The sequence below is a fragment of the Trachemys scripta genome, chromosome 1 (assembly GCF_013100865.1).
Source record: "Trachemys scripta elegans isolate TJP31775 chromosome 1, CAS_Tse_1.0, whole genome shotgun sequence".
Taxonomy (NCBI): Eukaryota; Metazoa; Chordata; order Testudines; family Emydidae; genus Trachemys; species Trachemys scripta.
Window position 1 is genome coordinate 94865218 of NC_048298.1, and position 27347 is coordinate 94892564.

Genomic DNA, 27347 nt, shown 5'->3' on the forward strand with positions numbered 1-27347 from the left:
CAGGTTTAGTGCCAACAAAGCACGGTCGTAGCTCCCTGGATCAATGTCTCCAGTTACACTAGCACATGTATGCCCGTGACAATGGACGCAGCTCAGTCAGTGGCGGGACTTTACACTGCCCCCTTGGCTGGCCAAAGACACTCCCTCTGAGATACATCTTTATACACCAACACAAACAAGTTACGTATTGCCTCTGACGAATCAGGGTGCCACCCTCTGACGTATTAGGGTGCCACCCATTGCCTTGTACATGTTGGTTTGATCAAAACATCTCTATCCATCGTGCTGTCATCCTGACCTTATCTTTCAGATGGGTCAGTGTGTTCCTGTTATCTTTGGGGAATGTGCTGGTATCAAGGTGTTTTGGTACCACCTTTCTGGAATGTGTTTGTATCAGTGGCGGATTAATAATTTTGCTGCCCCTAGGCGGGGAAATAATTGCCGCCCTGGCCCCGCCCTGACTCCGCCCTTTTCCCACCCCCATTCCAACCCCCTCCCCAAAGCCCCCATCCCAACTCTGCCCCCTCCCTTCCCCTATTGGATCCCTTCCCCAAAGCCCCGCCCCCAGCCCCGCCTCTTCCCCCAGCGCGTGGCATTCCCCCTCTTCTTCAGGCCCTCTTCCTACTATACTCAGAGAAAAATGTCCATTGGCACTAATTAGCAGACTTGTTGACAGTCTCAGAAGAGATGGCTGTGCTCAGCAGACTGAATTCCTCCTTTGCCCCAGACCTGGTCCCTGAAGGCACATTGTGTAAAGGTATAAAGGCACATTGTGGTGTGGTTTGGCGGGCATGCACAACACCATTGTGTTTGCTACACCTATTCTATGAATAAAGAGAAGATCTCTGTCTCTAGGGCTGTCAATCCAGTGCCTTTCACAACATCTACATTCACCAAAAGGTAATTAAAATAGTAAAAACAGACAGACTACTACAAGTGATCATCCCCTCCCTTGCTAATCGTGATAGCAAACCGCAAAAATGTTCAGAGGTTTAGCTAAGCCTCCAAAGGATATGCTTATGCAAACATCATTTGCTGGAAATGTTATTAGAAAGGGCTTTTTTTGTGAGATTTGCCAAGACAGAACACTTTTTCCAGAAGTCTTGGAAGACACCTGAATCCTTCCAAAATTCAGGGGAGCTGGCCTATTTGACTGGAGGACATTTCCTTGAAAGTTGGCTGATCTGAAAAGCCTGCCAGCATCCATTTTCATTGTTCTGTTCTGTTCTGTGAAGATTTTTGACCACACTCCTCACCATAATATCTGAGCACCATCCAGTAGTGCAATAAACTATGTGCACTAGGAAACCCCTAGTGACTAAAGAAAACATCTGGGAGCTGAGGCACATTGACTTACATTCTTGGCTCTGCCACAGACTTGCTGTGTTAACTCACCCAAGGTACATTACTTAACTTCACTGTGCCTCATTTTCCTTAGCTGTAAAATGGGAATAAAAATATTGAGCTAGTTGAAGCAGAGCATGGTGCAGCTGGGCTGATGGGGAGGAGGAGGCATCTGTGGCTAAGTCGCCTTTCAGTTGCTCAGATCCTGGAGGTACCCGCAGGCTGAATCTATCTAAGGACTGTGCTAACTTGTAAGGACACTGTGGTCCAGCCCTGCTTCTCATTGTGCACCTTCGGCACCAAAAGGAGCAGGTAGTGAGGAGGCTGCTCTGGCCCCACTTCTGCCACATCCTCTGTGCTGGGTTGTTTGCGGAAGCAGGTGCCAAGAAGCCAATCCCACTGACTTTCCCCTGTGTCATGGGAATCCCTAGCTGCCCTTCAGGGGCAGCTTTCTGGCTGCTTTGTGATGCTCGGGAAATACCTACAACAACCTTTTCTATTTTAGGTACTTCTATGACCCCCATTACTGTGTATGGGAGACCCATAACAGCCCTCTGAGATGGAGCAGGACTATTATCCCCATTATGCAGATAGGGGACTGTAGCACAGAGAGGCTGTGACTTGCCCAAGGTCACACAGGAAATGTGTAGCAAAACCCAGGTCTGCTGAGTCCTAGAGTAGCACCCTCACCACGGGACCATTCCTGAAGGACTCAAATGCTAGCTTTACCTCTGGTCCCCTTGTTATAAATGTAAACCAAGATCTTGGGTGTAATGGCCTTCATTAGTCTCCACTTATTTCCCAGCAGACACGAGTGCATTACAGACCCATCATTAACAGCATGGCTTGTTTCTGTCTCAAAGGGGGGGAATTCATTACAAAACAAGGACTGCCCTCCTCTCCTGTCCTCTATCCTCCCCTTCCCAGAGTAATGGGCTTGGATTTTGCATCAAGGTGGAGGTGTAGCAACTGAGGCCAGTAACTAATACAGGATCCTTCATCCAACTTGAAACGAGAGTGAAAATGAGTGGAATTTCCCCCAAGAAAACTGGCCTTTTAACATAGTAGGAAAGTCTCTGGTAGGATGGCAATCGCATCTAGTGTTTGTGCAAATCTAGCAAAAACAGGGTTTTTCTGGCTACCATTTCTATAAGAAGTATTTCTGCCCCCCTTTTACCCCCCCCCCCCACCAACCAGGTCCACTTGGCACTGCTGCCTTCTGTTGTAGCTGGTATGTTCGCACTTATTTAGCACCTCGACGCACCTGCTGGTTTTTCTCAAGTGTAACAATAAGATCAATAGCTGAGTCATTGGCTTGTGCTAAACTTCCCTGCAGTATCAAGGAGACACCACCAGGGGGTAGTCCATTACCACAGCATTCATGTAACTCTCTGTTGGACCCGTTAACATGTCTAATACACAGTACTAACACCTGGGGCCTAGGGGCCAGTCTGCTGCTTAGTCCAAATAGTGTAATCAAAGAGGAAGGTGTGGCACTAGGCCCCATAGTCTTCATAGAAATATTGTTATGATATGAATATGGCATAACTAAGATAAGTTTTATGCAAGATGAGTCATGTGAGATATCATTGAAAAGGTTATGATTTACTGAATGTGATTATCCTATTTGTATGCATGTATCATTTCTGTATCTGAAGTTAGGAATATTGATTATGTATCGATTGCAAAAGTGTTTGCACCTGAGAACGCCCACCAGACAAAATGCAATCAGTCTGGCTGGTTAGTCAATAAACCATTAGGGAGAACAATAGGTCTTTGAAGATGCTAATCTCCCACCTTCCTGAGAAGCTTCCTGGGGTGCTGCTTTGACACTGCAGGGTCACCTGGTACTGGACACCATCTTGGACTGCTGTTATTTTTCCACTAGTAGAGGGTGGGGATCAAACTGGGAAACAAAGGATTTCCGATCCTATTTAAGGCTGGGGAGTGAGTTAATCAGGGTTGGTTCTTCACTGGATACTTCCCCACCCCCAAGATGACTGCTCAAAACACCTAAAACTGAACTGGGGAAGAGTTGGACCCAGGCTAGAAGGTGTCCGGCCTGTGAAGGGAATATCTGGAATTCTAAGCTGCAAGCAAAAGAAGTTTCCACAATATTCCACAAATATACGTGGGTCTTTATACATACAGTAAGATTTGTGCCTTTCCTGGAAACATTTACAGTAAGAGGGCTAGATTCTGATTTTATTCACGTGGGTGAATGAAGGCAGTAGCGTCACTCAGGATTTACACTGGTATAATTGAGATCAGAATCTGGTCCAATGACCACAACACTGAAAGACAATGTTGATTAGGCCTGATTCTGATCTCAGTTACACTGCTGTACATTCTGAGTAACCTATTTCTTCTTCCTACTATCAATCTGCATGAAATACCAGCTCAGACTGCCCCACCTGAGCCCTTTGGCAGCAGTGTTTGCCTTGAGAAAAAATGACTGTCTGGGGATTTTGGCTGACCACTCTGGTTGCCTCACACATGGAACTAGTCCCAGAATCTTCAGAGTGAACAATAACCTATTGTTACCACTGTTTTGTTCATTTCATTTTTGAAGAGGTATCAAATTTAAAACCTTTTCAACTCCTCTTTGCCTGCCAAAATATCTGACTCAGGCAGCATTTTTGGTTGATAAATGGTCCTTTCCTTCCTCCTCCCTCATGCTGGAAGAGTTAACTGGACCAGAAAAGAGTCACTAGAAATAAGTAACAACAAGCAAAGAGCTATCAATATTTTAACATGGGACCTCCACAAAACTTTCCCCCATAACCTGTGATAAACCCCATGTAATGAGGCCTCATTGTTTGCAGACAGCAAGGGTGGGAGAGTGGGGAATCTGTCCACTGATTTTCCTTTTTAAAAACAAATACATTTTCTTGTAACCCAAGAAGGTGGCAATATGGCTGGATAGGCAACTTATTTGTATAGCAGAGCACCTAGGAGCCCCAGGCACTGTGCAAACACAGAACAAAAACAGTCCCTGCTGCAAATTGCTTACAGTCTAAGTATGTTAAGTGCACTTAATTGGAAAATAGTATCATGTGTTTCTTTAAAACTCTGCTAAGTCTATTCATCCTACAGCACAGCCCTGAACTTCTCTCTCTTGTAGTGATGGCCTGGAGGGTGTAAAGACCTGCTATAGGAATCCACAGCTATCTTCATCTGCAAACCTTTGTTAATACCTGACACTTGGTGTACCCTGGCATGTTTCAAAGGCTAAATATTTGCTCTTGAAATATTTTTGAGTCCTACATAACTCAATCCACTCTGGCAGGGATGTGGTAGCCATAGCAAAAGAAGGGTGGATTCCATCAGAGGCAGGAAAATGACCCAACTCTCCCTTTGATATGGTGGCAAAAATTTACACAAGAGCTTCTATTTTTCTCCAAGACGCCCTTCCAGCACCTCCCAAAGAAGTGTATCTTTACTCTGCTTAGTGCGGGGATGGGGGATGACTCTAGTTGTGTTGCTCTGGCCATCATAGCCACCTGCAAAAATGAGTCTGCCAATGGATCTCCATCCACAGCAGAGAAAATGCCATTCTTTTTTCTCACTGAGGGTCCCTGTCCCACGCATAAACCCCACAAGTTTAGAGCAGGGCAAGCAGACTGTTTGGAAGCCTCTACTGCCCTGGAAGAGATGCATTTTTAGAGATCCTGCAACCTCCATGTCAAACCTGTATTTGCTGCCAGGGAATGGGAATTTGTTCTCTCTCTCTCTCACACACACACACACACACACACACCATGAGGAAATGGAGTGGCAGAACTCCATGTTACTACAAATCAGCCAAATCCAGGACGATGACCTCATCCAGGAGGAAAGTGTCCCACCTCTGGCAACTTCCTTGCCCAGATCAGTGTTAAGTAAAATCACCCTCTTGCTGGAGTGTTTTTTTCCAAAGCTGAAACAAGATTTGAGACCAGTGAATTGTTAACCCCCGTTGTTCGTGAAGTTGTACTCACTTCCCCACCCTAATGCTTTGTTTAAACAGCTTATTTTGGAAATGCACGTGCATACCTCATTAGCGCATTAATAAAGTACCATGAAAACATTGCTTTTTGTGCCAGCTGTAGTAAAAAGGTCCCTGCTCACTTCTATTTACCAATATCCCATGTCACTTTTCAGAACAATAGGTGTGTTTTGTCCTCATTCCAAGCTAGTCCAATACTATCAAAATTACATTCTTTCTTGCTTAGAATCCTTCCACCCCATCAATAATTTGTGCCATATTTCACAGGACAAAGCCATTAAGGACAATGTGAGTGTTACAAAATTGAATTCTTGTTTTTCATTTCCCTCCATCTCTAAAGCCAGGCTGTCTTAACATAATGGCACCAAACTCCTGGACTCAGAAGAGAAGAGAAATTATGATTTATTCATAACTGAACCCTCTTCCAAACTATCTAAAATAACACTTTTTTTGCAAAATAAGGCTTGCAGGGCTTTTCAGAGCTTGGAATAAAGTGCTGGATCGCATTAGGAAGAGGAAATTACCAGCTGCAGTTTACTGGGCTACAAAAATCTATTTCTAGTCCTGGTCCATGGGATATTGAACCTTAAATATGTTACTAGTCCAGGACTACCAGTGGTCAAATAATGTTAATCTCATATTGAGTTTGGTAAATCCAGCCACTTTGCAAACTAGTTCCCTTCTTTTTGCAAATACATTTACTATTTGGAAACATTCTGTGAATGTCACGTGTCTGTCACAGAGGTCACGAAAGTCACGGATTTGGTGATTTTCCGTGACACCCGTGATTTCTGCAGCAGCCGGTGCGGCTGGCTCTGGAGCTGACCGAGCACATCAGACAGCCCTGACCCAGCTGCACCGGCCACTGCTGGGGCAGTTGGGGTGTGGGAGGTGGCTCAGGGCAGGGGCTGGGGTTTGGGGAAGTGGCCAGCATGTCCCTGCAGCTCCTAGGTGGAGGGACCAGGGGGCTCTGCACACTGCCCCCGCCCACAGGTGTCACCCCCACAGCTCCCATTGGCTGCGGTTCCCAGTCAATGGGAGCTGTGGAGCCGGAGCTCGTGGCAGGGACAGCGCGCAGAGCCTCCCTTGCCTTCCCTCCCCCTAGAAGCTGCAGGGACATGCAGAGCCTGGTAGGGAGCCTGCCGGCCCCGCCAAGCCTTATTTGGAGACAAAATTCCACTTTGGGGGGGAATAGGAATAATATATGTGATAAATTATATGATATCAATAAAGAGTAGCTATTTCAATATTGCATAGAGGCTTTGAAAAGTAGTAGTCCCAGAGGTAATGGAATAATGGGCAGAGTGCGGGTGAGGCTGTCAAATGTACATGATACATTGCAAAACGCCTATTTTTCTGGAAAGTGACATAGGATAGTTAGCAAATAAAAGTGAGCAGGGACCTTGTTATCACATCTGACCCAAAAAGCAATGCAGCTTCTTATTTATATCACCATTGCGTGTCTATATTTCTATATTGCATATGTAAAGAAATGTGGGGTCCAGTGCTCCTGGTTGGAAGGTGATACAGAAATGTAAAGGATAAGAAGTATTACAAAAATAGACACTAGGAATCTGGCAAATATTCCCTACCAGGTTACAAATATGCTAATGCAAGTCAAATTTGGGGCCTTAATTACTTTACAAGAGTCCTTTTAAATACACCTCTACCCCGATATAACACGACCCGATATAACACGAATTTGGATATAATGTGGTAAAGCAGCGCTCTGGGGGGGGGTGGGGCTGCACACTCTGGCGGATCAAAGCAAGTTCGATATAACGCGGTTTCACCTATAATGCGGTAAGATTTTTTGGGCTTCCGAGGACAGCGTTATATCAGGGTAGAGGTGTATATAGTATTTAACCTCAGAGTGTCTTGCCTAGACGTGGGTAAACCTCAGAAATTCAGCCAGGTTTCTCAAGATTTGTGAGCCTTTTAGTGACCTGCAAATGAACCCAGGCACTTATATAATTTCTGCCTAAAACACAGCAGTTTTGGCTGAGTTTTGCTTTTGAGTTATTTTGGTTCCCTTGTTCCTAACACTCAAAGGTGCTGTAGATGCATTTCACTTCAAAGCAAAAGTGGAATAGAGTATTGCATGAATCCTTACAAAATGATACCCCTCCAAACAGCTCCAGGCTCTGCCATCTAGATTTAGCAACAGGGAAACTTGCTAGCAATGTACAATTTTAAATCGTACATAAAATAAACTTGCTGCCTCATGTGTCACAGCAGCACCTAAGCTGATTTAAGCAGCAGCACAGAAGGAGGCCCATCTAGTTTTCTGTGACTTGAAGGAATATGGCTGTGATGCTGGCCCTTGGGAGCAGGACAGGGAGAGAAGACTGGGGAGCATCAGACCTACAGCAAGGCACCCTTCATATACTTACAACCTTGGAAAAATGCAAAGAGCAAGATCAAGTGTAGTATTAGTTAATGACTGACCCATTTTCTCTTGAAGAATTCCATTGTCTCTAGTTAGCCCTGTTTCATCAGCAATAAGTGATGCAGGAGGCAGACAGAGTTGCAGGAATCTTAACGTATCAGTGCGGGGGCGGGGTTGGAAGTGCTTAGATACTACAGGGATGGGCACTATACAAACCCCTTAATTAGAGAGACTGTTCTGCTCTTCCAAAGGGAAGGGATGATCCAGTGTGGATGGAGGTCCATTGGCAGACTCATTTTTGTTCAGGGGACAATGATGGCTAGTTTATGGTTATAAGGCTCTAGTGTTTTTGTGTAGCAGCAGCCTGGGTCCATCTTGCATTGCTGAACTGCTGATGATCACTATGAACCCTGAAGATAAAAATGCCAAAGGGATTATTTTACAATATGCAGGAAAGAATGGTCTTGTGGATAAAATGCCAGCCTGGGACATGGGAGATCTCTTCCCACCTCTCCCACTGACTCCCTGTCTGAGCTTGGGCAGGTCACTTAATCTTTCTGTGCCTCCATTCCCCATCTGTAAAATGGGGATAATAATTCACCCTTTCTCCCATTTGGTCTTGTCTATTTAAATTATCAGCTTTTCAAGGCATGGCCCTTCTCTTCTTATGTGTTTGTACAGCACCTAGGACAGGTGCACCCTGATCTCAGTAGGGGCCTCTAGGTATTACTGCACAGTGAATATTAAACAACATATCCCTTCTATGTCTGAGCAATACATAAAGGTCTCTAGATTGCAGCAGGTGTGTAGAATAGACCTGATTGTCCCAAAGCACTCAACTCCTGGGGTAATCATTTCCTCCCTCTCCCATAAGGCTTTGGGTGATCAATAATTGACCAAACTTGGAAATCCATATTGTTTGTAGATGGAAATTTCTAATCTGGGAGAAGTGGGGAGCTGGGCCAGAGAGGGGAAAGTCTTGCTCATTTTTATCCATTAAAAAAGCAAACCAACAAAAATGCACTACTGACTCCGTTGTATTGTCCTAGGGGCTGGAGGGGTATCTGGGCATTCCGCAGCCTGCTTGCTAGTATCTTGGAAACTGTCTCCTTTTTCCCAGTCCCAGTCCCTTTTACGTAGGAGACAATGCGGACATACAGTGAGGGCCTTGTGCATCACCCGGGCCCCCAGGCCCTTTGACACAGGGAATTCTTTGAGTGGCTAACCTCACTCCGTGAGGTCCACCCTCATCCAATCAAGAGGGTTGTAGCCTGGCATTTTCTAAGTTTGATCTTGGAGGAAATTACATGCTTTGATTCCCAAAAGACTCAAGAGATATCTTTGTTTGTATTTGGATGTCAAAGAAAGGAATTGGGAGATTCCATAATTTAATCCTTTTAGTCTTCTATTTGATTCACTCGCCTCTCTCCTCCTCCTGCTTTTCTTTCTTCCTCCATTTTTACTTTTTTCCCCTCTTTCCATTTTTCTCCCACCGTGGTTCTTGCATCACATTTTTTGTTCAGGCCCCCACTGCAGGTTAGGAGTGTGGGGCAGGAAATGCATCCTGAATCTAATGTGAGAAGAAATGGGCAGCCAATAAAGCTAACCTTAGTTTGTTGGTTTGGATGCTGTTCAAGGCCTGATCCAAAACCCATTGAAGTTAATGGAAAGACTTCCAGGAATTTGCTCATAAAACATGGCGACACTCCGTCCTCTATTCTTTATGAATTCTTTTGCTTGAGCTCTTAAACTTCCCACCCTGTTTGACTTGAAACATAGTCCCATGTCCAGGGAAGGAAGATCCTCAAACAACTCTCATAGGCTAAGCATACATCTAACACAATGATGCTGTACGTGCATGAATTCATGCAGATAGGTATGGGATTCAGACTCTGGACTTAGTGCTCCTCTTCCTCCTCACTGGCTTCTTATCTGGTCACTTGAAGGAGCAACACCACTAACTCATCCAGGATATGGTAGGAAAATGTAACTAACACACACTTCATTTCATGATAAAAATCACACTGGGGCAAGCAAGCAAAGTCAGATCAATACTTTGGGATTCTCTTTGCTTTTTAGTTCAGAGATAATATTTGTTCTGAATTAAATGAAAATGCAACACCAGGAATGTCTCAGGCTGTCTTGCAGGGATATCCCTGCCGGAAAACGAACCTGCTCCATCCACATGGGCTGCTGCTTTTAGCCATCAAACCTTTTGGCCTTCAACCCGAAATGCAGCCAGCAATGATTCTGTTGACTCCAGCTGCCATAAGAGTGTGGCTTCTCCACAGGTGGAATGCTAAGGTGATGGGTGCTGAGTTACTTCCAGACACACTGCAAGAGATCGCAGGGACATTTCTTATAGTAACTCCAGAGAGGCCTCTTGCAAGACACCTTGAGGCACATTTCCTTGATCTCTTCTTGTGCTTATAAATTATTTAATGCAGTAGCCATTTTGTGAAATAGACTAATGAAGCCCTATAACATACATTTAACACAAAATACTGTGCTTCCAACAGGCCGCAAAATGGAACATAACCCCACTCATTCAGCCAACTGACATTTTGAAACAGCTTCAGGTTTTCTAATTGTCGCTCCCCTCTTCCCCCTGCAACACTCTGACTCATGCTATCTCATCCTTCATAAGTAGACAATGGGATACTGCCATCCATGTCCAGAACATTTTCAGGACAGGTAACAAACCTGGCATTTGGCAATGTATGTTACGTTCAGGTATCCTGCCTGCTGAGATTGCACCGAACAAGAGCTCCTTTGGGATTCTCTGCCTGATCCTGTATACCCAGGCATGCCAAGCGGATCTCAACCTTTTTGTGGAGTGCTCTACAACCTGTCAAGAAAATAGAAAGTTCTCTGCAGCATCCCCTTCCATCTACATACACCACGAATCCTATGGGTACCACTGCAGTGCCCGCTGAAGTGGTTCTTATAAGCACCTTCTCTCCAGGACATAAAAGCAACAAGGAAAAAAAAATCAAGGAAGAGACAAGCCTTGGGGGTAAAGGCTCATCCAGGATTCCAATTTTGAGCACATTGACTGGTTGATGAAGTGAACACCAACTGCTCCTATGAAATTGTTTTAATATAAAAACAAAAGTAATCAGGTAAAGCCAAATGTCTATGGGAATGTAGACAAGCACGTCCTTGCTCGCTGTACAAATTAGCCAGAGACCTCTTATTTTGCAACCCAGTGTCTGTTTATTTCCCTGTGTTCATTCCCACCACCATCTATATACAACTCTATGTCCAAGTCAATTGCACTTAGGTAGCCAGCCGGGGGACAGCTAGTGCCTGTTGCTAGCTAGGAGCAGCAGTTCCTTACTCCTCCTGTTTCTGCCCCCCTTTCCACTTCCTTCCTGTCAGCTTTATAGGCCTTCCGCTCAGCAGACTCACAGGTGATTGCTCTTAGGCTCCTTTAATGAGCCACACCCTGCTAGCTCCAATCAGTTCCCCTTTATGGGAGCTACGCTAGCAGGTTCTGAGCTAACGGGGGCTAGTTCAGTGCCTCTTAAGTCAGCACCCTGTTACGGGGAGTAAGGCAATACCTAACTATAGTTCACTTTCAGAGGGTTAACCATAATGTCCTATAGACTCCTAGGAAAAAATGACCCCTTATGAATTTTGACCTTTTTCTACTGATCTTGGAAGTCTCCACTATACATCTGGGGGCTGAGTCCATGGCTGCCCCATGGCTCCTCTGTGATTCAGATATGGATTCACCAAGGCCAGCACAAAGGGGCCGCTGGACAAGAATAACCCTCAGCCTCCAGGGATTTCCCCAGCACCACCTCCATTGGAGCCCTGGCAAAGGGGGCCTATCCAGATGGTAGGGTGGCCAGATGTCTGGTTTTTGACCAGACAGTCCGGTCAAAAAGGGGACCTGATGGTGCCCAGTCAGATCTACTGACCAGACACCCAAAGTCCAGTTATTGCGGGCGAGGGAGGTGGGGAGGAGCAGAGTCATCATCTATGCCAGCTCTTATTCAGCCAGGGCCGCCACCTACCTGCATAGGGCGGATGCAGCTCCCAACCCCGGCTCTGCAGGCGAGTCCCACCCGACTCACACAGGGAGAGGAGAGAGGGCAAAAGCAATGAGCAATGGAGGGAGGGGGAAAGAGGAATGAACAGGGAGTGGGGCCTCAGGGGGAAGGGGTGGGGCAGGGGAGGTTCTGGAACTCTTGCTGGAGTGTCCGGCTTTTAAATATTACAAAATTGGCAAACCTCCCAGGTGGCCAATAGAGCAGGAACACAATTTAAGTCAGCACTGGGGGCCATATGAGCTCCTGAAGCCCCTGAATGAGGTGAGGCGCAAGCTGCCTCCCTTCAGTGTCTGTACTAAGGGATGAATTGGGCCCTTGATGTTTAGGAGGCTGAGAGGTGCTTATACTACTGTGTGAGCAGGCTCCTTTGGGGCACTTTTGTAGCCTCACTCTGATAAAAGCTTCACAAGAACATGGGGACACAAGTACCACACGCTGGCTTCTCACAAAATGCTCTTTACACATATAAACAGGGAGCAGAGAGCTGATGCTTTTCAAAACCAGGCCTTTTCTTCTGGTCCCCATAAAGGATATGCTGTGTATGTAGCAGCCTGGGAATGGAGCACTTGCTTCTGCAAACCACATTTGGGCGGGGGGGATGCTTGGATTCTCTGAAAAGCGAGCTTTTAATCTTTCTAAACAATTTGTGAGAGGAGACATCTGAGGTTTCTACCGTTACGGGGCTGAAGGTGAGATTTCAATCTCACTGGGGCTGGAGCAGAAAGCAGAGGGCTTTTTTTATGTGTTTCTAATGCCTTTTTACCCAGGAAATGTATTGCTTCCCAAAAGTGTGCAGCTCACTAATCACAGAGAAAGATGCACTATAAGGGGAATTTCTTTTAAAAGCAGAGGGCATCTACTGAGCTATTTATTATAGCACTTCCTTTCCCCCCTGCACGAGCTGCAGCATTCAAATGTTTCTTAGCATTATAAATCCTCCCTAGGGTTTGTTCTGCTAGCATGGAGCCACAAGTCTTTCCATCCAAAATATCTGTTTACAGGCTAATTTACTGAGATCAGAAACCAAACCACCCAACCTACACCCTGCATAGCCTAATTATAATGCAGCAATCTAACGCTGTCAACATCCTGCATGCTTTATAATAAAGTGCTGGCCAGTTAGACCAGTGGTCAGTAATCAAAGCTGACATGGGATGGGGCGGGGGGGGGGGGGGGCAGGATGACTTAGGTGATCCTGTTATGATCTCTCAAGCCAGTAGGTTGGGAACACTGTGAGGCAGCCCACGCAGCCTCTAGGGTGATGAAAGATTCCTTGCATTGTTCATAAGTGACTTCATTGGATAGATAAGAGTGGCATTGCTGAGGCACTAAAGGAAGCCCTGTGATGGGTCTTATGATTAAGACATGGTATTGAGACTCTAGATCTGGGTTCAAATACTGGCTGTGTCACAGGCTCCTGGTGTGACCCTCAGCAAATCATTTGTATGGCCAGATTTGCAAAGGAGGGCAAGACTTAGCAGCTCTCAGTGGGACCTGCTGGGTCATGATTGCTTTTGAAAATCTGGCCCTTAATCTCTTGCTCTCTTGTTCCCCCTTTGTCAAATGGGGATATACCGCCTTTCTCCCACCTTTTGTCTGTTGTAAGTTCTTTGGGACCAGGGGCAGCTCCAGGCACCAGCGCACCAAGCACGTGCCTGGGGCGGCAAGCCGCGGGGGGCGGCCTGCTGGTCGCCGTGAGGGCAGCAATTCGGCGGAATGCCTGCGGGAGGTCCGCCAGTCCCGTGGCTTTGGTGGCAATTTGGCGGCAGCTAGCCGCGGGACCAGTGAACCTCCCGCAGGCATGCCGCCGAATCCGCGTTACCAGCGGACTTCCCGCAGGCCGAAAGCCACCTGCCTGCCATTCTTGGGGCGGCAAAAAACATAGAGCCGCCCCTGTTTGGGACAGGGCCTGTTTCATGCTGTGTGTTGATGCACTGTCTAGTGCAATGGGGCTCTGACCATGAACGTGGCCTACAGGTACTCCATAGTATAAATAATTCCTGCTTGGTTGAAACTTCAGGGGCTCCAGGGTGAGACTAATATCTCTTTCCTGCTCAGTATGGTGGCCTCTACTTCCCAAAGACTCAGAAACACCAAGTGTAAATTAAAAACATTATTGAATCTGTTTCCGAGCATATTTGCAGCAGGTGTTTCAGTCTTCCCATGTGCGGTGTCAGAATAGAGCACAGAGCAACACATTTATCTCTGAATTATTTAACACCTGTAGTCTTCAGAGACCCCTACAGCAGCTTAGCCCTGGATCTGCCTTGAAAGAAAATATATCCTCTCATTTAAAAAATGTGAGCTGAGTCATTGGAATGAGCCAGGCCATGTGGAAAATGGGGTCCAGAAACAAAGGTCTTGCTGTGTCTTAATCAAGATGCCTTGTACTTATGCCCTGGGTCCACATGGTGGTGGTGCCCCATACATGACTATTTGGGAACAGAGTCTGTACTGTAGCAGTGGGGAGAGGGTTTTATAATTTTTACTGTGAAGTCTAATTTCTTGGACTAAGCAGTGGAAGTCTCTTTGCCTCATCTGTACTGGATGAAAGAGTGTGTGGATGATCAGCCTTCATTGTGAGTAGGACCGAAGCAGCACCAATGAGTTAGGAACCAGCAGGTCAGCAGAGGGAGGAAGTTTGTTTCATAAATGTGGGTGATGCATATACACTGTGATGATCTTCTGTTTAAAAAAAAATATGCGTGTACCCCTGAATGCCATGCCTCAGACTTCAAACCAGTTACTCTGAGCACACTAAGTTTATCTTGGCTTTTGAGACTGCTGGTTACAGCGATAATTCTCTACATGTAAAAATGGGAAAAACCGTTAGACCCAGTTATAGCTCTGTCTAGAATCAGGATGAACTTAAGTGCACTCAATGTAACTCTTGTTGCCAAAGCAGTGGCATCGTGTCTGGCTTTTTTTCATCCAACTCTCATGACCTCAAGGAGTCTTAGGGATAGCTAAAGTCCTGCATTTTCCTTTTTTTGGATTTGTAAGAGCCTGTTGGAGTAGTCACACCTGGCTAATGTACTGTCCCTACCTAACTTCCGTTCATAGTTAGGGTAAACTTTGTGCTGATGAATAGGCTTTTTGACAGAGGGACTTTTTGATGGGAATTTTTTAAACAAAATGAAAACTTTCATTTTGTTTAAAATCACGTTTCAAAACAAACTTTTGTTTAGACTTAAAATGTCAGTTTTGTTCTTTAAATCTGGACAACTTTGTGGGTTGTTTTTAAACTTTTTTCCCACAGCCCCCATTTCCTCCCCCACCCCACTCCAACAACACGAGAGGGAATGAAATAAAATGTGTGGGAAATTTTTTTTTTTTAAACATTAAAAAGGTATAGGGAAAAACCTGCTCTTCCCTTCCCCTAACTTTCCTTCATTATCTTTTTCTGTCCAAACTTTTGTCACTTGGATAACAAAGTGTTGAAAGTGTTACTTTTTCTCACAAAGAAACAAACACTTCTAATATTTAACTGTTTCCTACACTTTGTTGGTGTTTTCCAACCAGCAAAAATTGGGAAATGGTAATACAGTGGCAGGGGGAGCCCCCCCACTATTTTGAAATGAAAACAAATAAATATGTTGTGGTGGTGGGCGTCCTGAAATTTTCTATGTAGGAAATTTTGAAAAAACTAAAAAGTAGTCATCTAAATCAACAGTTTGAGAAAAAATGTTGATTTTGATGAAACCCTGTTTTCTGATTGGAAAATAACTTTTGTTAGAAATTTCCTGATCAGAAGAAAAAAGCATATACTTGTCCTATAGCTGGTTCTCTGCACTATCAGTCCCTCCGTTTGAGCGGTAACATCCATCTGTTTTCCCCTGTTGTATATTCAATGGCTGTGGCTTTTAGCAGAGATGAGAGAAAGTATATGAGAGAGACTTTTTTTTTCAGTGACTCTGATGCAAATCTGGTTTCATAATTTTGAAGAAATCTATCCTCATTTATATTTTGAGGATATATATACTGTTTCTTTAAATCAGTCGCGTGAAGCCAGGCAAGATAGGGCTGGGAAATTGTCTAAGACAAGCTCTACAGTGAAGCAGAGAGAGAGAGAAAGAGAGGCTTAATATGGTTTTCATTATGCTGATAAAGTTCCTTGTTCAGTGTTGGAAGAAAATTGACTAATTCTTTGTCACATGATAGATTTAGCCTCCCTCTCTCATAGCCTCTGTCCCCAGGATAGAGAATACATACAAACTGGTCTTGTCATTCATTATTACTGTTGCTCTGTAAGGTGCAGGGAGATAATTATTTTCTCAGTCTAAAAAAAAAATAAAACCCCTCCCAAGCCTTCAAGGAAATTTCCAGTGTGATTTTTCATCTGGTTTGGCAGATTCCTCTTGGAGAACAGAAATTCAAGGGAAAATGGGAATTAGTAAAACATGTTGTGAACCATCTGGAAATCCTTTAACAAAAAAGAAAAACTGCAGCAAAACAGTAGCTGACAAATAAATAAATAATCATGAACTGCAGCCTTTTTAACCATGTACCCCTCTCTCTCTCCCTCCTTAGGGTCAAGTATTTCCAGGGGAAGAAGGTGAATGGAGAATTTGAGATCCGAGTGGAACAGGTCAGTGATCATTGAAATCCTCCATAGCAAGGGTTCAGGTAGGTGATTGAAACCCCACCTGCAGGTGTCTGTGGGCATCAGCCAGGAGCAGAAGGGTGCTAAGGAGGAATGTTAAGGCTTGTCTGTTTCACAGAATTAGAGAAGCCAGAGATGAAAATAACCTTTTGTGCCATCCAGTCCTGCCTTTTCAGGATTGTTCCCTATTGTACCTTTTCTAGTGCTGCTTTGAGTGTCCCTATGGATATGTCTACACTGCAATTAAACCCCACAGCTGGCCCATGCCAGCTAACTTAGGCTCATGGGACTCAGGCAAAGGGGCTGTTTACTTGCAGTGTAGACATTCAGGCTTGGGCAGCAGCCCAAGCCAGGGCCGGCTCTAGGTTTTTTGCTGCCCCAAGCAAAAATTTTTTTGGCTGCCCCCCCCCCCACCCCGGGGCCCCCCCCCCCCCCCCCTGCACCCTCCTGCCGCCCCAGCGCTGGGTCACTGGTAACTCGCTCCCAGGGCGGGTCATTCAGCAGGAATTTTGGATGTGCACAGATCACAGACAGGATTGGTTCCCATATGGTTACAGAACTGCAGTAAAGTGGAACAATTTTCAGCTTGTGTGACTGGAGGATATCTGGATGCATATTATAAGACTGTCCTACATAAATGAGAAAAAGTTGAGGTGCCTTTATTATTCTTTTGTTCCATTCTTTGTTTCTATGGGGAATGCACTATCACAGTCTTCCTTTTAAACAAATAAAACTAAAACTTAAAAAAAAAAAAAACAATGGCTGTTGAAAATAGCAATTCCAGTCCTAATAACCACTGGGAAGCATTTCTTGCTCAATTTATTCTACTTTTTCTACAGCAAGTTACAGTGGATCAGTATATTTGATTTGGGGGAAATGAAGTAACAGCTGCCCAAATTGAGCTTGAGCACGCCTGAATTTTGAGGGTGTTCAAATTTGGAAGGCAGGTGATAGATTTCCTTTCTGAATATTAGCTATATCTGGAAAGGAAAAGTCAATTTCTGCTTCCATGGCTCAGAAGTGGAAATCCTCCTAAGTGCCGCCTGGTACTGTATCTAAAGCTGCCCAGGTCCAGAGCCTCTCCTCCCTTACTTTTCATTTTAAATTCTAGTAGGATCCACATACCTCCCTTGCTAGGCTTCAGATAGAGAGGTGCACCGTCCATTTAGTTCCCCCAATTCCTTCTTTGGGGGAGAGCCCAGGGCTGGGATGGCAGGAGGTGCGGGTGTGGGGGAAGAGCCCAGGGCTGGGGCGGCAGGGGGTGTGGGCAGGGGAGAGTCCAAGGCTGGGGCAATACAAGGGTGCGGGGGAGGGGGGCGGCAAAAAACCTAGAGCTGGCTCTGTTCCTACCATTCACAGCAAGCTGCAAATTTCAGTTCCATACTCCTTCCTTCACCCTTTCCTGTTGCTAGTGGCCAAGGGAATGCTGGGAAATGTAGTTCTTTCCCTGCTCCAGGGCTGGCTCTATAGGCAGGGAGCTAACCAAGGAACTACAGCTCCCAGGGCCCCCTGTTGGTTCTCAGCTCCCATGCTGGATTCTTGCGCCCCTTGCAAATCTGCCGCCCCAAGCAACTACTTGCTTTGCTGGTGCCTAGAGCCGGCCCTGGCCCAAGCTCTGGGACCCTTCCACCTTGCAGAGTCCTAGAGCCCAGGCCCCAGATTACCTCTTATGCCAGGGAAGGCAGAACCAGGGTCAAGGGGGCTAGTGCCCTTATGTAAACTCTCACATGCCTGTGGGGGAGGGAGCAGAGGTGAGAGGAGGACCCAGAGGGGTTGGAGCAGCCACCATAGGGCCCAGGTGCTGGCAGGGTAGCAGGGAGTGGGACCCAGAGGGTCTGGAGCAGGCCTGGAAGCAGGTAGGAACCCCCAGAACCCTCTTCCCACCCTGGAGCCGGCTGTCTCCCCTCCCCTGCTAAGTCTCAGTACCTCCCTTCCTGTCCCTCCACCCCTTCCATTTGCAGGGAGTATCTGCCTCTCCACTGCGGGCCCCTGCAATCATTCCATAATCTCCTTTTTCTCCTCTCCCAAATACCCCAAACCAGGGTAGTCACATATTTTTTGTCAAGATCCAAATTTCTTGGTCAAGGTATAGTCAAGGTCTAGACTCCAGAGAAGATAATAAAAAAGTTAATAATAATAAGTAAATAAAAAGAAGTTGGGGTCCATTCAAAAGCATCTGGTGGTGTGGTTTTGGCCACAGTCTGCCTACTGACTACCCCTGTAATGGAGCCTCTGCACTGCTGGTTCCCTGATTGGATAGACCAGGAGCAGTGCCTACCATGGGACTTGTAACAATTCCCAGGAACTCCTGTGAACCTCATCCAGCCCATCAGCCAAGACCTGTTACTTAGGTGGCATGCTCAGGTTTGGGCATGGGACCCAAGGGGGCTAAGGAGTGCAAGTAATAATCAAGTGTGCATGTGGCAAAAAACGTGCCTTCATTGCAGTGTCTATCAGGGCTTCCACTGCTAGGAACTGTTGCCTGCTAGTGCTAGTGAGAGTTACCTCAGTGAACCCCCTTCTAATAATAAATGTAACAACTGCAGCATTACTCCAGAAAATGAATTATTTAATTCAGAGGAAGGTTGGACAAGAGTGAACAGAAAGCAGGCTGCTTCCCCCCCATATATGGCAATTGAGCCTCAGAGTAACAGACCACGAGTTGCGCCCTGCTTCATTGGACCTTGAATGCAGAAGTGATCATCAGTTCTATCATTGTCTAACAAGGGAAATACAGGCGTTGTATTCTTGTGGGCAGTCCTTGAATGTGGCCTCAGGCCCGTGTGCATATTAATCAGGCCAAGAGAGGGGCGCTTATCTGTTCAGACGCCAACTCTTTGGGCTTCAGCTTTTACTCATCCCTTCTAGGATTCCATTGTTTTTCACTTACTCGCTTCTGTTTTTTCATTCTTCATGCCCTTCCCCGCTCCTCTCTGCCTTATTGATGACCCTCTAGCCTAAACCATCATGGAACACTTCACTTTGTCTTTTCTGATACTGAACACAAGAAAGTTCTGGAGCCTAAAAGAGAGAGAACACTCTTCCACAGTCCTGGCCTAGGAAGCACACAGAAAAGAACTCTGTGTGCGTATGACCTTGTCCCAGACCTCAGACAGCAGCAGTACTACAAAACTGGAAGAGGATTCTGGGTACAGCTGAGCACATCAGGCATCCCACGTTACCATGCTGTAACGATCTTTAACCAGGTGAAGAAGGGTCCACGGCTGGTCTGAGTAAACTCTACACTGATCAAAAGCGAAGTGTTGTGGCTCTTCTGAAGCTGCTTGGGCTGTGTGGTATGCTTGTTCACTTGTAATTATCACTTGTAATTTTTGCTCCCAGCTCACCATTGGATCACACTGTAAATTTCCACACATTATGTGCCCTCAGCAAAAACTTAGCTTTCCTGAAGAAAAAAATTTCTGTTTTTATAGCGAAACCAGATTTTACCTGTAACAATAAAATAGCCTCTTTTTTTTTAACAGTGGAAAGTGTGGAAGTGAAACATCCAAATGTTTAACACATTTGCAAAACAGTGTCAGGAATGAGACATTTCAACGGTTTTGATGGCAGCGCTCATTTCTGTGGCATGAGAAGCAATTACATCCATTCTTCTGGGATGCCCAGAAATGGGATTTGAATCTGAGGTGTTTGCCTTACTGCTTTTTCTCTCTCTGATTGCTGTCTCTATTACATCTTCATTCTCTATTAACAAGCCCCAGTGGCTGCTTTTGGGGGAAGCAGAGAGGGGACACTGATTTTTTTATCTTGGTAAGTCATGACCTCATTTATTTATATTGTGGTGGGAGTGTTGAAAGCGGAACTGTCTCTCTCTCAGCTGCTGGTTGTGAGCTATCAAGTCTGGTCATACCCCCCTACCAGCTCTGAGAGTTTCCTCTCCCCCTTGGCTGTAGTTCTTGAGCTTACACTTGTATGGAAGCAGGTCAGGTTCTTGGGTTGTTTACTATGGAAATGAACTATGTGACCTCCACGCCCTCCCGCCTTCTCTTCCCCCAAGCACTCCCTTCAGCTAATTTTATCCCCACAGGCACTGGGAAGACAGATGCTCCATTCATTGCCTAGTGCTGATGAATATGAGAAAAGCATGGTAAGCCGTTCTGAGCTGGGTGTATACTCTCCAGTCCTGTTCCCTGGCTTCCATCCTCGCAAATCATTAATTAATTCAACCACAAGGATCCTCTTTATTTCCTTCTTAGTTTCCTTTTTGCATGCTCTTCAATTTAAACTCCGACAGTGATTTATTGAGCGATCTATTAGGATGTCTAAAGTGTGCTGTATTATCCATCTCAGGGCACACATGTATGCTATTTATTTAAACCTGCCCATGAGATTGCTTTGTCTTACCTTATTGCCTTTAGTGACTGATTAAGCTCAGTGCCAAGATCCTGGAAACAGAGAGAGAGAGAGCGCGGTGGGAGAAAATTGATAAGGTCCTGGAAGCAGAAAGGAGAAAAGAAAGAGAGCTGGAACAGTGAAAGAGCCAGGACCAAAGATCATCAGCGACAGTGAGGATTCCAATCCTGACCCAAAGCATGGTGGTGATACAGAAGAACTGTTGTTATTTGAGGGCTGCAGGGCCAGCGCTTCCACTAGGTGACCCTAGGCAGTCGCCTAGGGCGGCAGGATTTGAGGGGCAGTATTTTGCTGTCCTCGGTGGAAATTCAGCAGCGGGGGGTCCTTCCGCTCTGGGTCTTTGGCAGAAATTTGGCGGCGGGTCCTTCACTCACTCCGGGACCCGCCGCCGAAGTGCCCTGAAGACGCGGAGCGGAAGGACCCCCTGCCGCTGCCGAATGCTCAGAGGAGCGCTGCCGCCTAGGGCGGCAAAAACTCTGGCGCCGCTCCTGGAGGGCTAGGGGCATTTATGGTCCAAGTGCATCTGGAAAAGTTCAGCATTGCCAGAAACTTCCCACCATGCGTGCAGTTCCATTACCCAAATGTAATGCTCTCTTACTAGTAATATTTAGGGATTTTAGCTGTTCCAATGTAACATCTGTTTCCAAAGACTCTTTTCTCTTCTTGGATGTTGGAGCAATCAGTGAGGGAATTAAGCCAGAGCATTGGAAGCCACAGTTTTTATCTCTGTGTTTGAATCTCTAACGCGTCTTTCATCCAAGGGTACATTAAATCTTTTTCTTTAGCATTTTTAGTGAATTTAGTGTTGGCCAAAGGGGCCAGATTGACAGCCATAGAGACTTAAATTGTCTCTTTAGTCAAAAAACAGGCACAACACAGACAGCAGCTATGCAAGCTTCCCCACATTGCTCCATCAATGTACCTCAAGCCTGATCCTGAAAGACCTCTCCTAACACAGTGAGAGTAATTCAGTCTCCATGTTCATTTAGGCCTCCATTCAGTAAAGCACTTAAGCATGTGCTTATCTGTAAGTACATGAGTATTCCCGTCTCTATTCAGCAAAGCAATTAAATTGGCTTCAGTGAGACCCTTGCACTTCAAGCAACACACTGTTTTAGGTAAAAAAAAATATAAAACAGATTTATTAACTACAGAAAGATAGATTTTTAAGTGATTATAAGTAGTAAGCATACAGATAAAAGGTGGTTACCTAACAAGTAAAATCACAATCTGAGTTCTATGAACTAGACAGGATTTAAATCGAGCAATATCTCACCCGGATGGTATAGCTCCTTAATACACAAGCGGGGATTCTCCTTTTCAGCCTGGGACCACCACCCCAGTTCAGTCTTTGTTCTCTAGACCTGTTTCCAGGTGTTGAGTTGTGGAGGGAGTGAGGCCAAATGATGATGTCACTTCCCCTTTTTATAGCTTCTTCCAGCTTGCTGGAAAGATCCTTTGCTATGACATGAGTCAAGCAGCCTCCATTGAGTATGTGCTCTCTGAGAGGTTTCTATTGTATACAGTTCCTGGGGTAATCCTCCTGTGTGTGTGTATATATTCCCCTTAATGGGCCATCATCACTTTTGGGCTGCCCCACTGTTGTACCTGAAAGACTGGTTGTGAGCGTTTCCAACTTCACAACATATTTCAGTAACACACACAGCAAAACCTCATAACTTCACATACAATGATAGCACATACAACTTAAAAGGATATTAATGTTCAACAGATTAAGACTTTTAAAATGATATCTTACAAGGTATACTTTGTACAAAACATAACATAATTACACCTCTACCCCGATATAACGTGACCCAATATAACAGGAATTCGGATATAACGCGGTAAAGCAGTGCTCCAGGGGGGCGGGGCTGCGAGCTCCGGCGGATCAAAGCAAGTTTAATATAACGCGGTTTCACCTATAACGCAGTAAGATTTTTTGGCTCCCGAGAACAGCGTTATATCGGGGTAGGGGTGTATATGACAGCGGTGAGTAGGGGGGGGGTGCCAGGGTATTGCTTTGGGGTACAGAGTGTCACACTATCCTTTTTCCTTTCTAAGAGCTTTGAGAATATAACCATTGTAGATGGAGGCAAACTAAACACTATAGTTAAAAGCTAGTACACCTCTACCCCGATATAACGCGATCCGATATAACACAAATTCGGATATAACGTGGTAAAGCAGCGCTCTGGGGTGGGGTGGGGCTGCGCACTCAGGTGGATCAAAGCAAGTTCAATATAACGCGATTTCACCTATAACACAGTAAGATTTTTTGGCTCCCGAGGACAGCATTATATCAGGGTAGAGATGTAGCTGCTTTTTCTTAAAGGTCACAGGTTATTCAGGCTTCTCCACCTTCTCCTCCATTACACCCATCTAGAGTTGGCCTTTTGGGCCCATGAAATCCAATGGCCACAAGTCCTTTTTAATCTTGTTTTTAGGGAGGATCTCAGACCTGATCTTAGCTGTGGGAGAGGCATTGCTGCCTGAGCTGGTGCTGATGGCACTAGGGCCCACTTACAGAAAGCTGCCTCCAGCTGAGCATGCTCCTCTGCCCAACGACTGGTGTGACCTGTAGCCACAAGGGAGTGAAGCTGAATACAGTAGTGGGTACAGCATAGCCTATGTCTAGGGACTGCTGGATATTTTCAGGGGATGGAGAGGATATTGAAGTGGATAAAACTGGTGGGATGCAGTGGGGCCCCTCTTAGAAGTCCCTCTTATCTAAAGTCACTGAACCTGGCCCAGATAATTCTGTCCTTTTTTATTATTACTTATCACTTTTTCCTGAGGAATGTGTGATCTGGAAACCTGGTGATTTCTAGAATTGTCCCCTCCTCCCAATAGCATGGTGCAGCATGTGCACCACACCGCTCCAGAGAATGAGAGTCAGAGAATAACACAGAGGATTAGTAGCAGAGATGGTGCAGCTTTTCTCTTGCAGAATCTGCTGCCTTTTGGATCATTTTTCTTCAAGTTTCCTAGAGCATCCTTCCTCAGCCCTTATGTCAGCTAATGGCTCTATGCAGGGACAGAAAGGGTTAAGGAGAGAACTGCTCAGGCCAGAAGTGTAAATTAGTAAAGTTCGGTCCTGTTGCTCTCCCATCTCCTCTCTTTCCCACCATTTCTTTCTTTATCTCTCTCTCTAACACTCATTTGTCTTTTACAGCTCATTCACTTGTTCCCACGGCATGGTTTATTTTCAGAGTATCATTATTCAATGAACTCCTCTATATATGCTTCTGGAAATCTCTTGTGGAATAGGGTTATGACTGTGCTGGTAATGTTGACAAGAATTGCTCATGAATTACCTAGACAAAAGAGAGTTATATTACAGAAGATCTCTCCAGTTTTATTGTACTTAAATTCCTAAATCAGTATTTTAATTAGTGGCATAGAGCAGGCATTCTGAAAGGAAGAATCTGATAGGCCAAAGAAGTGTAGTCACATGGACAATCCTTTCTAGCCACATGGATTAAGCACTCATTAAACAACCACGTAGTTATTTGTTTTGTTTGTTGTTTGGTTTTTTTTTTTAAGGAACTCAAAATTTTTATGAAAGAAAGCATTTCCAAAAGAGCAGCTCTTGAATATAGATATCTACAGTTAGGTGGTGGTTGTCACAGTATTGCTAAATCTATTATTCAGAAATCATGACAATAGGCCTCCAGAAAACTGAGACTGATTTAAAAATAATGAAGTTTTTAAAACAATTAAACTGTTCTTTATTTGCCTTCTGCTCTTTCGAGCCATTAGTTTTCATGTTTTCGAGCTATTTGCTGTGACAACAGGCCTAGAAATGTTCTTTTTTTTTTTTTAATTGAATCTGAGATTTTAATATAGTGGCATGACTGAGCTGGGGCTTTAAGAAAAACAACAAATATCGCAAGACTGGCAATAAAATCCCGACAGCTGATAACACTGAATGGCACTTAACCTTTAGCACAGGCACCAAGCGGCATGTGGCTACCTGGTCTCAGTGTTCCCTGTAGGCTGCGTGCATTCACACTGACTCAGGGCCATTAAACAGCATGCATGAGACCTCTCATTGGACACACAGTGTCCCACTCCCCAGCCGCACCTTCTTCACCTTCCTTCCTTCCCTGAAGGACAACCCATACATCAAACACACATCCCATTCCCACTCACTGCACTCATGCACACATCCTGTTCGCCCTTCTTCCTGCCCAGGGACTATAGACTGCAGAGTCCCTTAAAACCCTGTAACTCTGTAAATGTCAGTATTAGCATAGTGCAAATCAATATTTACAAAATGCTGGCTTTTTNAAGAGAAAAGCAAATAGAAAGGATGAAAATCCTCTTCTACTTCTTCTAAATACTGCCTAAAATTTAATATACCCAGCATCAGCCTCTCAGTGTGTCAGGTGGTTCATATAGAGTATTCATCAGGTGCAAAGAGCAAAACATGTGGAGTGAAAAACCAGCCAAAGAGAAGAGGAATTAGAAAGGTCTGTTGCGGAATTTCTGGATTCTGTTCAAAGATCTGTGTGTGCATACACTTACAGTGTATTTATGTTTGTACGCAGATACAGTATTGCATATACAATTATGGAGGTGTGGTGTCCTGTCAACGCCAGAATTAAGATGGCATTGAAATTTGCAGTTAAAGCAGTATAAAAATGTGTGAGTAGTCATATAAATATCTAATGTAACCTTGTCTTTTATTTTAAATAGGAACCAATGAGAGGAGCTTTTGGTTAGATTAAAAGCAGATGATGGCTTAGAAAGTTCAGTAGCGCAAAAACCAAGAACACAGGGAGTGCTGAGAACTGTGTGGACATGCTAAGCCTGCTAGCTTTAAAAAAAAAAAAAAAATCACAATCCTCCTCTCCACTGCCATGCAGGAGATTAAACTAAAGTCAAATGCATCTGATTAGGGAACAGAATGGAATCTCTTTTGTGGGCTTTCTTTCTTTCTTTTATTGCCATTGTTCATTCACTGGCTGGTTCTGCAAGATGGTGGTATAAGTGATGTTGACTTGGGGAAAGAAATCACTTTACTCCTCTCTATCTGCCTGTCGAATTTCTGTTGGCAGAGTGGCCTGTGTAGTGCCTGCTTCCCTGTCAGAGACCTGAGAATTTTCTTCTGCCTTTTATCTTTCCCCACCCCACCCCTTTATACCTTTGGACTTGCATCACCACCATCAACTTTCTGACCAATGGCTGGTGGGCAGGACTCCTTTTGCAGCCAATCACTGCCACAGTATGAGACATACATTCCCCTCCACTCTTCAGGGGCTGAACATGCTGCTTCCAAAGTGCTCCTTAGCTCCCTTCTAGCTCAAGGAGTGAGAGATTTGGACAGGGATTTTAACACACAAGTTGTACTGCTTTAAACCCCCAATTGTGGACAGTTATATTGGCATAAATATGCTTATATTACCATAGCTTGTTCTTATACAAAAAGGGGAATAAACTTTATTGGTATAAGGCACCTTTGTACTGGACTAGCTGCACCCGCATTAGGGGTTATACAGATGTCACTGTTTTGGTTTTAAAAAATTCATGTTCCTAACCAAAATAGTTGTGCCAGTGCAAAAACTGTGTATGTTTTCCAGGCCTATGCCCAAGTCTCCCACATCATAGTATCGAGAATTGGTATTGGCAAAAACTAATTAATTTACATTTACAATTTATTTTATGCTTTTAAATTATGAGTAATTTTCTGCTTTATTCTGTGGCAAATATATATACAACGCCTCAGCCCCTCAAAAATTTTTAACCAAAATGTTTCTTTGGTACCTAAAATTTTGTGTCAAGTTTTTGGCATCATTCAGAGCAAAGATTGGGATGGAAGGAGTCCCAAGAAGTTGGAGATTTCATAAAAAGTTCTGAAGTTTGAGGAAGGTTTGGGAAGTTTGGCGGGGAGTGGGTGGAGGGAGGAGTTAAAATACTTAAATACTTTTTGTGGAAAATGTCTTTTGTCGTTTAACCTCAAAATGTAAATGTGAGTCTGCTAAATTCTGGGACCCCCAGAGTTACAAAGGGTATGGCTATGTAGTCAATGGGAGCCAGCCTTCCAGCATGGGTTGAGACACTTGGGGCTAGCAAGGCTCTCTCAAGTACTCTAAAAAAAGGTGTGTAGGGTACACTTTGAAGTGGGGGCTCGGGCTCTGAAGCCTAGGGAGGGGACAGGCTTCAGAGTCCGAGCTCCAGCCTGAGCGGTAACTTCAAAGCACTGTCTCTACAGCTGTTTTAGAGCAATAGTTCAGGTCCTGCTATCCTGAGTCTATTGATACCGGTTGGGAGGCTCACTGGACCTGGACCTGATTCTATGTTAAGTAGTCATTTACAGGAGTGCAAAGTGAGTGTAAAACATCACCAGATTAGAATGGTATCATCTACATCCACTTAGCGCAGGTATAAATGACTACACGATGTGCCAAGGAAAGGACCATCAGACCTTCCCCTCTGATGCACAGTTATCTATCAATCTCTCTCTATCTGCACTGACTGCTTTTGTCTGCAAGGTGAGCGCAGGTTCATAGAGGCATCAGACCATGAGCTTCCAGCCAAGGAAGTTGTCAGGCCTAAAAAAGCCACAGAGCAAAAAATACAGGGAAT

General features: G+C 45.0%; 1 protein-coding gene across 1 annotated transcript in view; it reads left to right on the forward strand.

Annotated features, from left to right (window-relative positions):
- Positions 1 to 27347, forward strand: part of SYN3 (synapsin III) — a 280859-nt gene that overhangs the window by 33137 nt on the left and 220375 nt on the right. Inside the window, exon 3 of the mRNA XM_034777964.1 lies at positions 16310 to 16367. Within this exon, the coding sequence (XP_034633855.1) occupies positions 16310 to 16367 (58 nt within the window). The remainder of the gene's footprint in view (positions 1 to 16309; positions 16368 to 27347) is intronic.